The following is a 14,479-nucleotide window of genomic DNA, read 5'->3' as shown; positions in this document are numbered from 1 at the left end:
TGGAGGGCTTTTGCAATAATATGCTCAATTAGTTCACAGAAACTTCACGTCAGTGAGATCGGGCGATAGAAAGTAGTCGGTCGCCTTTTTTAGAAATGGGCACCACACAAGCTGCCCTCCAGTCCTTCTGCAAACTCAAACACGACAAGGAAGCATGCAATATGATGACAAGGTACTTCGCGAGAGGTTAGGAATATCGGCGAAGAAAAACATTTGGTATGTTATCGGGTCCAGAGGAAGTCTTAGTTTTGAAGTTAAGTAGCATTGAGAGCACTCCGGTGTAACTAATAATATTTGAAAAATTTGAAGTATTTGCTGTGTCTGGTGGCAGCGGAAAGGCCATCAGTTGCAGCAGAAAATACGCTGTTGAAGCATATATTGAATTGTTCGGCAATGCCTCTTTGTTCCTTAATAATAATGGCGTTAGCAGAAATCTGTGAGATTGTTTTGTTTTCTGCTCACTCCTGGCCGTCGCCTAGGCGGGGCCTTTGGCCCTCCCCCCCACTTGCAGGGCACGCAATAAAATTATTTCCTCCTCCTCCTCACTCAAGTAGTTCCAAAATTTAGCTGGGTCGGTTTTAATTAAGCTTGGTAGCGTTGTACTGAAATAATGTTCCTTTGAACGACGCAGTGCCCTAGTAAGGCTTCCGTTGGATTCTGCTATGACGTTAAGTGGGGTGCGGTTCTTTTTTAGTCTTTTCACTTTGCGTTTTAAATGGATGATGTCTCGCGTCATCCATGGTGTTTCGTTGTGTGCTTTCTTTCGTTTGTTCGGGACAAACTTATCAAGGCAATATGGGCGCATGCTCTTAAAAAGTTCCCATAAAATACCAACATCACCGCTATCAAAATCGGTACGACACGCTTCCAAGTGATCAATAATTGACGCATTATCCGCACGCGAGTAATCTTTGTAGTAATGTAAATCAGTTTCTTTTTATCCTTTATGGCAAGAACTCGGCATAGAAACATTGAATAATTTGTGATCAGATAGCCCGTGTTCTATATGTACAGTGTAATCGACAATACAGTGCGGAAGGAACACTAAATCTAAAACAGAACTGCAAGAGCCCTGCAGCCGAGTCGGCTGGTTTACGACTTGTATAAGATCATGCTCTAACATTATGTCGAAGATAACATTTGCGTCATTTCTAGCATCAAGCCGATCCCAGTTAATACCAGAGAGATTAAAATCGCAAGCCAAAATTATTTTCTTGCTTTTATGCTGGTGCATGTGAACCTGCAGTTTGGCTAAGAATTCTGGAACGGCATCGGGAGGCCTGTATGAAGCGAAGAGAATAAAGCTCTGTCTACAAAAAGAGAGTTTGATGCACAACCGTTCGAGTTCGGCATTGTCATTTAGTACAGTAGCATCCATTTCATTTCTAATAAGTACCGCTACTCCACCTCCCCTAGTTAAGCGATCCCTGCGGAAAACAGTATAAAAAGGAGGTAACACATTGTCATCAGATATTTCAGTATGAAGCCACGTTTCTGTTATAATAGTAATGTGCAGATCGTACTGCATTAGGAGTAATTCCAGTAACTCAGTTTTATTTTTAATGCTGCGCGGGCATTCATATTTAACAGGCGAATCATTTTCCGTGCAAGGGCAGTATCACCTCATGCGTCTGTCTGATCATTTCGGCGATCTGTCATTTGTACTCTTATATTTTGATTGTCATCCCAGATATATAGGTCTCTGTCAATTTGAAGTTTATCGTGAATCAAGCTTACTTTCCTTCCTTGTTGCTTGTCTTGCTTCGCGCTTTTCCAAAGTAGTTCACGTTTCTTTAACGTTTACTGCGAATAATCATTATGTATGAAGACTTGGACCCCTTAAGCTTTTTCGCATTTTACAATATTATCTTCATTTCGTTATAGTCTTGTAAATATAATATTGTTACGTAGGAAGACACCGACGAAAAGCTATTTACAAGTATATTTACAAGGCAATACGCTTCGCTTGGCCAAGAGGCAACAGCCCGCGCTAGCTTCTAATCGTCGTCGTCGTCTTCACACTGCTCGCCTTTCGTGATCGCACATACTGTGCCGTAGCACTACCCCCGGCGGCAAAAGCGCCGTCCCGGAGCGACTAAAGATCGGACTCGGAAGCAGTGTAGTAGGCCTTGAGCCTACTGACGTGTACGACATCACTAGATGCCAGAGGAGAGGACGAGGTTGAACCCACAGGAGCAATTTCGTAAGTCACAGGCGTCACCTGGCGCAGCACGCGGTAGGGCCCTGTGTATCGCGAGAGGAGCTTCTCTGAAAGTCCGACGTCACGAGTGGGCCACCACAGGAGCACGAGCGCACCAGGCGAAAACTGTACGTCACGATGGCGGGCGTTGTACTGGCACTGCTGAGTGGTTTGTGAGGCCGTCAGTCGAGCACGGGCAAGCTGGCATGCATGGTCGGCGAGGGCGATGGCGTCGCGCGCATACTCGCTTGTTGAGACCGCAGCAGGAGGAAGTGCCGTGTCTAAGGGCAAGGTAGGTTCGCGACCGTACAGTAGATAAAAGGGAGAAAATCCAGCGGTGTCGTGCCGGGAAGAATTGTACGCAAATGCTACGTAAGGAAGTGCAATGTCCCAGTCGTGGTGGTCCTTGGAAACGTACTTGGCCAGCATATCGTTAAGAGTACGGTTTAACCGCTCTGTCAGGCCATTGGTTTGAGGATGGTATTAGGTAGTCAGATTGTGTTGAATGGAGCAGGAACGCAGAATGTCAGCGATAACTTTCGAGAGAAAGTTTCGACCACGGTCAGTCAGGAGCTGTCGCGGGGCGCCATGAAGCAAGATAATGTCACGCAAGAGAAAGTCCGCGACGTCAGTGACGCAACTGGTAGGGAGAGCCCGAGTGAAAGAACGGTTCCACAGGGACGGTGATCGGCTGGAGATGACCGGCAGGTAGCACCTGAGGTGTTTACCGACGCTGGCAGGGATCACAGGCAGCAACATAGCGTCGAACGGAGCGAGCGAGACCAGGCCAATAGAAGCGGCGGCGGACGCGGTCGTACGTGCGGGTTACCCCAAGATGTCCTGCAGTGGGTGCGTCATGCATCTCAAATAGCACAGTCTGTCGTAGCTGTTTTGGCACGACAAGAAGAAGGTCAGAGCCGTCAGGGAGAAAGTTCCTTCGATACAGAATGCCGCCCTGGAGGACATATCGGCGAACGGATGCGTTGGTAGGTGTAGAGCGCAGACGCTCGATAAGTGCTCGCAGCGATAGGTCTCGGTACTGCTCATCGGCGATGTTAGCGAAGGCAGACAGAGAGAAAATGCCGTTGGCGCTACCACTGTCGGCGTCGTCAGGCTCGTCGACCGGGTAGCGAGACAGGCAGTCAGCGTCCTTGTGTAGTCGGCCAGATTTATAGGTGACAGTATACGAATATTCTTGGAGGCGTAAGGCCCAGCGACCAAGTCTTCCTGTAGGATCTTTCAGTGAGCATAACCAGCAAAGCGCGTGATGGTCTGTGACAACGGAAAAGGATCGGCCATATAAGTATGGGCGGAATTTCGCAACCGCCCAAACTAGGGCCAGACACTCACGCTCAGTGATGGAATAGTTGCGCTCCGCGGGTGAGAGGAGCCTGCTGGCGTAAGCGATAACCCGGTCGTGGCCACGCTGGCGTTGTGCCAGGACCGCGCCAATTCCGTGACCGCTGGCATCACTACGGACTTCGGCAGGCGCAGAAGGATCGAAATGGGCCAGAACAGGAGGCGTTGTGAGAATGTCGATTAGATGTGAGAATGCAGAGGCCTCGTTATCGCTCCACTGGAAAGGTGCGTCTTTTTTCAAAAGCTCGGTTAGTGGTCGTGCTATGGCGGCGAAATTTCTCACGAAACGGCGGAAGTACGAACAAAGGCCGATGAAGCTGCGCACATCCTTGACACACTTCGGAACAGGGAAGTGCTCAACAGCATGGATCTTGCCTGGGTCCGGTTGCACTCCGTTCGCGTCAACGAGATGTCCAAGGACGGTAATTTGGCGACGGCCGAATTGGCACTTCGATGCGTTCAGTTGCAGACCGGCTCGCCGAAAAACGTCCAGGACTGCTGAGAGGCGCTCGAGGTGCATAGCGAATGTTGGGGAGAATACTATAACGTCGTCCAAGTAGCACAGACACGTGGACCATTTGAAACCGTGAAGAAGGGAGTCCATCATGCGTTCAAAAGTGGCAGGAGCGTTACATAGACCGAACGGCATCACTTCGAATTGATAAAGACCGTCGGGTGTTACAAAGGCAGTCTTCTCGCGGTCGAGATCGTCCACGGGAATCTGCCAATAGCCGGAGCGAAGGTCAATAGAGGAGAAATAGCAAGCACCGTGGAGGCAGTCAAGGGCGTCATCAATCCGAGGTAGGGGATGCACGTCCTTTTTGGTAACCCTGTTAAGGTGCCGATAAACCACGCAAAAGCGCCATGAGCCATCCTTCTTTTTTACCAGCACTACAGGTGACGCCCATGGACTACATGACAGTTCAATAATGTTCTTGGCAAGCATTTTGCGAACTTCGGCGTGAATAACTTGACGCTCAGTTGGTGATACTCGATACGGGCGGCGATGAATAGGAGGGGCATCGCCGGTATTTACAAGTATATTTACAAGCTATTTACAAGTATATTTACAAGGCAATACGCTTCGCTTGGCCAAGAGGCAACAGCCCGCGCTAGCTTCTAATCGTTGTCGTCGTCTTCACACTGCTCGCCTTTCGTGATCGCACATACCGTGCCGTAGCAATATGATAGGCCTTTTGCCCTTTTGTTTTCCAAGCCGGTGAATACGCCCAATCGAATCGCATTTTACTTCCATTTTATCTCGGAACACTTCCTTAAGTACTGTTTCCTTGAGTAATGCTTCTGTTTCATTAGGGCCCTCCGGAATGCCATGAATAACAAGGTTAGACGACCTGCTTCGATCCTCAAGGTCTGACAATTCTTTAGTCTGACAGCCTAAAGAATGTTCTATCGACCGGAGTGAAGAGTGCATTTGGCTTGCTTGGTCTGGCATAGCTGAGGTTTCAGAGAGCTTTCTTTCAAACTGAGCAAACATACGATGCAATTCGCTGATCGCACTCACGGTTTCTACAAGTTGAGATTTTAGTTCTTGCATCTCATTAGGAAGGGCAGCTTGCCCATCTAGCAGTTCGAACAGTTCCCTCTGAGTGGGGCTTGGGTTTTGCTCAACGTCGCCACACAATAGAAGTCTACAGACGTTAACACAGCTGTACGCAATTGCAAGACACTGTGTGGGGCACGGTAGGACCACAATAAAACGTTTGTCACTATGAAATGAAATAAGAATATAAGTGGCCTGCACAACGCAAAGTAATCGCTTGGTTAGCGCCATGGCAGTGCTGTGTCCGCCGTGCCCACAGGAGTCAAATCGTTACGTAGCTTTATAACGGGAGCCTCAGATGACGTCACACCACGAGGACCATAAGGTGTCGCCCGCAGCGTAGGGCTGAGGAACAGTGAGGACCTCGTGTGGTTGAACGCAGGATTGACGAGAACGGGCTGTAACCCATCGTCGAGGAAATGATGATCGAGCTGCGTGCATCCGACTGTTATCGTCGCAAAACCTATGATAGCCTGCACAACGCAAAGTAATCACTTGGTTAGCTTCATGGCAGTGCTGTGTCCGCCGTGCCCATCTTCGCAAAAAGGACTTGCCGACGCCGCGAAACATGTAACTCGTCATTGTTCATCTCGTTTATTAGTGTTCAAGTTGCTTCACGTGTGATTACAAGTGTCTAAATGCACTTCTCATTATATGTAAACAGCTAGAGGAGGGATCTATTACAGATTACTCGACTGAAGGCTGGGTCTGTGCTAGCAGAACGAGCCCCGTGCCTTTCTTCGTGTGTGGTGTGTGCGTGGGCGCCTGCGTGCGTGCGCCTCTTCCTTTGTGTCGTGTGAATCATTGCGCTTTCCATCCGCAAGTACGCAATAGCAATTCGCCTAACTTTCAATATGGGTGAACGTACGAAAAGCGGGATAACCTACGGCCAGATCTATTTTATTTAGCGCGGGAATTCAACTACGAGGCTCCTTGTTTTTCATCACTCTCCTTCCAGGATAGCACCAAAAACATCTCACGATCGTTTCTCTACCCTCAAAAATAAATAAAAACATACAGCAGGGGCAAGCCTGCCGATATTTCTTTATCACCATGGTCGTACACAGCACACTCTGTGCACCACGGCTAATAAAACGCGTTAGGCATAACGCTATGACTTGCCTCTTGGCTTCAACCAATATAATTCCGTATTTTTTCGACGTTCTATAAGTCTGCTAGAGATAGCGCTGAGGTAGACACTGAATCAAGATGAAAAAAAAAACTCTTTCAATTTGTGCACTCGGCGACACACAAAACGTAGAGCTAAAACTGGTATACGATGAAAAATTTGTTTGCGCAGTTGAAGATGTTCCGAAGTTCTGACGTTTGCTTCTTTTAATTCGCAGCGACGCGACGTGGCACGAAGCTGCCTCACCATGTCGAGGGGAAACACAGCCATGGCGACGTGCAGCCGTTGGAGTGGGACTCCATGTACAAGGAGGACAAGTTGCCGCTCATCAACGGCCGATGGAGGAAGCCGCATCAGCGCGTCTTCTCTATGAGCGGGTCTAAGGAAGCACTGGAGAGGACTGCGACCGAACAGCACCTAATAGACGATGAGCTCAGGATTGCTGAGATGAGGCACCGCCAGGAACAGGACGCTCGGAGGAGCAGCAGGGAGGATAGCGGGGCCGTTCGCGAGTCTATGCAACGAGACGCACTGGAATCGGACACCGCAAAAGAAGGCAACGAGGTGCCGACGCCCGAACCTTTAGAAGTAGAGAAGCACGGTTTCTCGCATCACAGCGTCGCGACGTCGCATTCGGCCGACAGCTCACCACACTTGAAAAAGTATTACAAGTGGAAGGAGGACATCCCAAAGCATAGCAGCGCAAGGTACTCCGTATCGAGGCTGGCGAAGGGCCGCCATCCTTCCTCGGGAGAGCATGCGTCGTTCAGTACGTCGGCGGAGCAAGACGATCGCGAAGAAGACGTCGAGACGTCCACTGAGCCTTCAAGTACTCCGATCCCAGCGACCGATTCTGCACCAAGGGAAGCTTGGCGGAAGCAGTCGGACATACCTGACTACTGGAGGAGCCTCTCTGGAGGATACAGTGCCGAGAGGCGCGGACAAGATCGTGGCCAGGCACTCAGCTCTGATAAAGAGGAAACGACAACTCACAAGGCGGTCAGCCGCGCGTTCAAAAGGAGTTACCTTCATTCAGAGGACGACTATGATCTCGAGGATGACGATGACGACGAAGACGACGACGACCGACTCGACACTACGCAGTACAGTTCCACACACAGAGGCGACCTTAGCCCTCACGACGGTGACCGCAGCAGATTTCGCCCGCGTACCGTGACCTTCGAAAGGGGACCAAAGGGCGATCGCGAACCGTACGACCAGAATTCCGGCGCCTCACGCTCCTCCCCGGTAGACTATTTCGGTCGTCCAGTGCAAGTGCTCACCGGAGAGAAAGCGCACCAGCAAGAGGCCTTGTTGAGGCGCCAGTACGAGATGGCCCAGCAGCACAAGCGCGCTAAGCTTGAAGAGTTCAGGGGTCGTCCGGAATCGACGGTGCGATTTGACCCTCCTCCGCCCAACAACGCGCCTGTGACGTCACGGCCGATCGACTACTTCGGCAGGCCCGTACAGGTCCACACAGGCGAGAAGGCTGCCCAGGCCGAGGCGCTTCTCAAGCGCCAGTACGAGATGGTCCAGCAGAGGATGCGGGACAACCAGTTCGAGGAGGCCCGCAAGCGCCCTGACGCCGAGTACTTTCCGAGGCAGGGAGTGAGCGAGGACGATCGGCGAGGCGACATTGCCGTGCGAGAACGAGGAGACAGAGAACCCACACCGCCTCCTGCAAGGCACCTGGTCACGTCGAGGCCCGTGGATTACTTCGGCAGGCCAGTGCAGGTTCTTACGGGGGACAAAGCTGCCCAGGCCGAAGCCATGCTCCGGAGGCAGTACGAGGAGTACCAGGCACGGCTCAACAAGAGGCCTAGCGAGCCGGACTACGCTGAGGGTAGACCGGTCGAGTTTGATCGCAGGCCCGTGCAGCCCGGACCATCGAGTTCGCCCCCGTTCGACCACTTCGGACGGCCCGTGCAGGTTCTCACGGGCGAGAAGGCGGGCCAGCAGACCGAGTTGCTGCGGCAACAGTACGAGATGGCCCAGCGCAGTGGTTCGCTCCAAGAGGCGAGAAGCAGACCGACCGAGGAGGTGCACCACCGGCACCGGCACCACCACGGCCACCAGTGGAGCGAGCAGGGGACGAGCGGAGCGCTGAGACTGAGCCGAGAGGACATGGAGCTCATGAGCCGGCTGTCGCCGGAGCTGCGCGCCAGCTTTCTGAGGGACCTGCGCCAGGCGCGCATCAAGGAGGAGACCGACCCAGAGAGGGCCAACCAGTTCCTGAGCCGCTACCGCAGCCAGGCATCTCATCATGCCAAGTGTAAGTAGGCCTGCTGGTAGCGACGCGTCAAACGAACTCTTAGCGAAAATTATTGCTAAACTATAAAACTGGCACAGTCAACCACAAAAGTTTACGGACCGCGGTATCTCAGAATACGTTCAATTTCCGAGCAGCCTGTAACAGTAGTTGGTAAAACCGAACATTACAATCTTGTTCCCATATACTGCAGAGGCTGCAAATGCGAATAGTAGACTGCGCTGTGAGGCTGCGCAGATATTCAGATATTTCTCAGATTACGTGTTACGTAAAATTTTGTGGTTGACTGTACGACTAGTGCGACAGAACGGCACGCAGGTGAGAGCAAAAAAGCAAAAAAGCGCCCCGTATCAAAGAGCATGCAACCCGTTTACTATCGACGTTAGGGACATTTCCCCCAAACGGTATCTGCCTGTGCACCAAATGTCACTGATATTGAATGTAAAAGCGCCTCATACCCACATATCCAGATATTAAAGTCGCTACCGCCTTGGACAAGCAAGCGCGTTATTGAATCAAATCGTCCGTCATAATTTCACACTAAAGGCCTTGTTCGAGCCAGCGAAAACAGACAGCGCTCACGTGAACGGCTAGGATATACAAGAGCGTCATGTTTTTTTTTTCTAGCTCAAGCCTGAGTCACCACAATACTGCCGCAGCTCTTTTTTCTCACTTGAAGGCTTAGCAGACAAACGAGCCGGTTCGTAGAACAATGTCCGTCTTTATGCCTCGTCGAAACCATATGCATTATTGCCGGAAAAGGGAAGCGTGCTGAAAGAGTCATCCTTGTTTAATAAACACCCTGCCTGTTCAGAAGCCGCCCCAGCGTATGTTTGTTGACGCTGCTCCAAACATGAGGCGGCGTAGGGACGTGGTTGATCTGTGAGTCACGCCAGCCCAGGCTCCAAGAACCAAGTGTGCGCATGGAATATCCGAACAAGCGCTACTAGTTTGGCAGGGGTGCTTGTTCGACTCTTGGTGTCTTCAGCTGGTTCACCTTGGATCTGCGCTGTTCTGGCTTCTTTTGTATAGCAACTTCTTTCGCTGATTGAAGGAATAAAATGTCTTCAGTAGCGCGTGCAAACATGCGAAAGATAAAAAAGAAAAGTTGTCTTGAGAAACAATTTCCGTGCCGATCTCGCCAGACACATGCCCAGTCTACCGCAGCGTGGTCGTTAAGTTCATGGAGCGAAACATTCCCGTTTCGCAAATTTCTGCCGCGTGTTGAAGTGTGGAAGTCACTAATGCGGAAGCTAACCAACTCGTACCGTGTGAAATAAAGATGTGAGCAGAGCTTCTTCCCTTAAACTGTACGCGCTCATTTGGAGCTGAGTAATCAAAATCTATTATCAGGGCTTAACGTGCCCACTGCTAAATGTAGCATTCTAGTGTCCTTGATTTCTTCGTTTAGAGCGACAGAAAGTTAAGTTAGTTGGTGAAAATTCATCGTTATTCGGACGTTAACGCTTTGTCAATCTGCAGCTGCTAAGACAGCGTTTCCTCAAACTCTCGTGTCTTTGTATTCGTTTCTAGATGGAAATAAATTATTATTATTAATATTGTTATTATTATTAGTAGTAGTATATTCAAGTTATAGTTATATATTGTTATTATTCAAGCTCATATTATAGTGTCTCACGTTCGGACATTTCCATTGTACGTCCCCATAAGCTTCACCTCCCACAGTGACATAAATGAATCCTCTCGCCTTGCTTTCAATCGTGGTGATTATGTTGGTTTAGATGATTTCTTGTCCACCACCAATAGACCACTTGTCACAGACAAAACCAACGTTGATGGCCAAGCTGATCAATTTACGAACCTTGTTTTGAGCAGCATGCGCAAATTCATTCCCCAGCACAGTCCTAGATGCTCTGAATATCCCCACTGTTTCTCATCTGAACTTAGAAACTGCCCTAAACTATAAAGATCGCGCGCACTCCAAATCCAGAAGTCGTGTGCCTAATGAGTAGAGAGAATTGACATTTTTTCGAACTCTCTGCAAATGCCTCTTTAAGCGGGATCACAACTCATATTTTGCGTTCTTGGAAAAGAGCACCTACGACCGGCGGACGGAATTTTCGAAGTACATCACCAAGCGCTCTAATAAACGTGGAAGTGTTTTCGCTTTCTCGATTCTAGAGGAGCATAAGACCAAACAGTCGCGGATAGTTTCGTTTCCCATTTGTCATCTTTATGTGAAACATCAGATTTTAACGCTGGTGTGAGTCGGTAGCGCACCACTTCACTATGCCTACATCTAGCGCTGCGTTGTTGGCATCTCGGCCACGACCGCCTCAATCGGTGGGGGGAAATGCGAAAACACCGGTGTGCTTAGATTAAGGGGCACGTTAAAGAGCCCCAGGTAGCCCAAATTTCCGGAGTCCCCACTACGGCGTGCCTATTGATCAGATCGTGGTTTTGGCACGTAAGACCCCGTAATTTAGTCCTGTGTTTGTTATGAAAAGCTCATTAGCGAGTGCCTTAACTCCTTGAATCTTTCCATATCCTGCGGTCTTGATGGCATCCCCTCCCCGATGCTAAACGCTTACGACAGCATATTTGCACCAATATTGACACCTATATTTACGACTCTTTGAACACTTCCACTTTCCCTCACATGTGGAAAGCCTGCTCGCATTTGTCCTGTATTTAAGTCTGGGTCTAAAACTGATGTCACGATTTCTCTTCTCTGTGCCACGCCTAAGATTCTTGAGCTCGCTCTTCACAACATATTGCCTTTTACTCTGAAGAACTCACTGATTCCGAATCAGTATGGATTTCTCACCGGCCGCTCCACTATCACAAATCTCGCCAGTTTCATGACGCAGATATGGGCGCCGGCGCTTTAAAGGGAGCAAGTTGACGCCTCAGCAAAGCTTTTGATGTAGTCAGGCACTCACTGCCTCTGATCAAGCTTACGCACTTTGGTGTTGACTCGTTAATACTCAATCTCTTGCGCAGTTATCTGCTTAATAGAGCATGTTATGTTAACGTCAATGGTCAAACGCCTTTTTTTTATATAGAAACTGGTTGGCATCCCTCAAGGATCAGTATTAAGACCACTCCCATTTTTGATGACGTTCTTTCCACTATTCGGAATCTTTCATTCCTTCTATACGCCGATGACATCAAGATTTTAATGGAAATTCATACAGTTGATGACTGTGATATCCTGCAGCCTGACCTACATTTTTTTTTCCACATGGAGCAAGGATAATAGCCTCACCTTGAATGATGCTGAGACCAAAGTCATGACTTTCATTTCATATCATTTTTCATTGCTGAGATGGAGTTGTAAACTTCGTATTTTCGTTGTCTAAAAATTTTTACTTTTGCCAATTTTTAATAAATATATTGACGACATAAATAAAAAATTCGAAAGCAACAGTCACTAGATTTTAAGTTCCTCTTTTAAATTCAGCATACGTCGCCAAATTTCGTGCAGTGGTTGCTGAGGAAAAGAAATTCTCCTTTTACACGTGTTTAGATAGGAGCACCCGAGCTAGAGATTCCTCTTAAAGAGAGTCGAGCACATACTTCACTTGCTTGCGACTTAAATTCCCGAAGGACCGCTATGAAATATTTGGTTTTGAGCACCCATATTTGTCACCATGCGCTAACGCTACGTGACCCCTCAGGTTCTACGCCTTGCCCTTCAAACAATCGGCAAGCCTTGTACATATTGTTTACAAGCCTTTCAGGAAGTGGTCTTGCAGAAAAGATTTCACTGAAGCTAGCTTCGCGATTAGTAAGCTTTGAAGTATTTGCCATTGTCTCACTTCTATAAAAAATTTTGAGGCTCAAACACACATTTTCTTGAAATATTCCCCGTTTTCCTCCACTATCCTCTGGAATTAGCCAATGCAGCCCCTTACTCCTTCCTATACACAATATCTGCCTTTCAATAAAGTGCTTCTCTCAATATCTCATGGTTGTTATAGACGTAGCGTAAAAATACTCTACAACTCAGTGCTAGCAAGAGTTGTTTATTTTTCCAAAGAATGGTGCAACTACCAAAAATTACCGAAAACCTCAAAGCAGGACTCAAAAACAATCTTAGCACTTAACTCCAAACGTCTAGACATTTACTATTATGAAGGTTGCTTGAAAGAAATAATGAATGACAAAATTGATATATTTTACAGAAAGTGCCACCTTATCGCCGAATGTCAATGTAGAATCGGTAAAAAGAAGCCTTCAATTGAACGTATTTTGTTAGCACTGAAGAAAGTGAGACACTAAATTTTATTGGATAAAGGTTTTCGACATCACCAATTTATTTAGTACAACATAGACCTTTTGTTACGCTTCTCACCAAACTTAAAAGTCGAGTAGGTTTTAGACCCACTCTCACAACATCTCTATGTCTCGAAGTGGCGTACACATCCTGAGGTTTTTTAGCGCACGAAAAGGGACGAAGGACAGTGGCAAGACGCGGACACAGCGCTAACTTCCAACAATTGTTTTATTCCACGAAGCGGTGCACGTATATATAGGGAACAGACACCACCGTACGCATGCGCATATGTACTGATTTTTAGTAAGATGAGACAACAACGAGACACGTGTAGGATGATATCGAAGATGAAAAACGACCATGTATAGCCAAAAAAATTTTTTGTAATTGCAAGATTAAAATGTCATCTCCATCAGGCCAGCCCCTGTGTCACGTTGAAAAATCAAATTCTTTTTTCGAAAGATCAATTGAAGCCGCGCTAACACAAGCGCTCCCCAAACTAGCGATCTTCGCCGCTTCAATTATCTCACGTGTTGTTTGCGTCGGGCTTCTTCCTATCACCGTGCACTGTTTATAAATGGGGCTGCATCCATGTTTTCTGCAGTGAAAAGCCAGAAGCCAAATCGCCTGAAACAGGCCGGTTTTCCGCAGCATTTCATCAAAGCTGTGGCCGAAAGTCTCCTTAAGACCACAAAACGCGGGCGACAGGATGAGCGGTGTACCTCACCAGAAAATGCGGGAGTGAAGCAGAAACGCGCAATCATACCGTACATCCACGATATCTCGCACAGACTGAAGAAGATTGGCAATAACGCAAATGTAAGCGTCATCTTTTCAGCGCCAATCAAGCTGTCCAACTTCTGCAAGGCTAGCTACTGTGGTTCTGAGAAGCCCAGTTGCCGGACAAATCAAAAGGAATGTCACGTCCCTTGTGAGAACAATATCGTGTATGAACTACCCCTGTCGTGCGGCAAAAAATACATCGGCCAAACGGGAAGGTGTGTAAATTATAGGTTGTGTGAACACGCAAATAATGTGCGAACAGGAGGAGTGGGGCATCTGGCTTTTCACTGCATAAAACATGGATGCAGCCCCACTTATAAACAGTGCACGGTGATAGGAAGAAGCCCGACGCAAACAACACGTGAGATAATTGAAGCGGCGAAGATCGCTAGTTTGGGGAGCGCTTGTGTTAGCGCGCCTTCAATTGATCTTTCGAAAAAAGAATTTGATTTCTTAAACGTGACACAGGGGCTGGCCTGATGGAGATGACATTTTAATCTTGCAGTTACAAAAAATTTTTTTGGCTATACATGGTCGTTTTTCATCTTCGATATCATCCTACACGTGTCTCGTTGTTGTCTCATCTTACTAAAAATCAGTACATATGCGCATGCGTACGGTGGTGTCTGTTCCCTATATATATGTGTACCGCTTCGTGGAATAAAACAATTGTCGGAAGTTAGCGCTGTGTCCGCGTCTTGCCACTGTCCTTCGTCCCTTTTCGTGCGCTAAAAAACCTCAGTTATGAACCAACACGCCCTAACCTACGCTCTTTCAAGTACACATCCTGTTTTGTTCTATCGTGCACGAGGCTACAATTCAGACATTGTACATGGTCATGGTCCGGCAGCTTCGGTAGAACATATCCTCATCAAATGTTCACAGTTTTGCCAACATTGGGCGAGACATGGTGATCGTCTTGACGTTTAAAGAGGTGG

The 14,479-nt window shown here is 48.2% G+C and overlaps 1 protein-coding gene and 1 long non-coding RNA gene across 3 annotated transcripts in view; one reads left to right on the top strand and one right to left on the bottom strand.

Annotated features, from left to right (window-relative positions):
- LOC142578613 (uncharacterized) overlaps nucleotides 1-14,479 on the bottom strand; it is a 48,115-nt gene that overhangs the window by 16,245 nt on the left and 17,391 nt on the right. The gene's annotated exons all lie outside the window — the stretch shown is intronic.
- Nucleotides 1-14,479, top strand: part of LOC142578612 (uncharacterized) — a 79,582-nt gene that overhangs the window by 57,682 nt on the left and 7,421 nt on the right. For both annotated transcript variants that reach the window (XM_075688026.1, XM_075688027.1), the window contains one exon: nucleotides 6,467-8,521. In XM_075688026.1, coding sequence (XP_075544141.1) covers nucleotides 6,467-8,521 — 2,055 coding nt within the window. The remainder of the gene's footprint in view (nucleotides 1-6,466; nucleotides 8,522-14,479) is intronic.

The sequence above is a fragment of the Dermacentor variabilis genome, chromosome 4, assembly GCF_050947875.1.
Source record: "Dermacentor variabilis isolate Ectoservices chromosome 4, ASM5094787v1, whole genome shotgun sequence".
Lineage (NCBI taxonomy): Eukaryota > Metazoa > Arthropoda > Arachnida > Ixodida > Ixodidae > Dermacentor > Dermacentor variabilis.
Note: the sequence above shows the minus strand (reverse complement) of the source record. Positions and strands in the feature narration are given on the sequence as shown.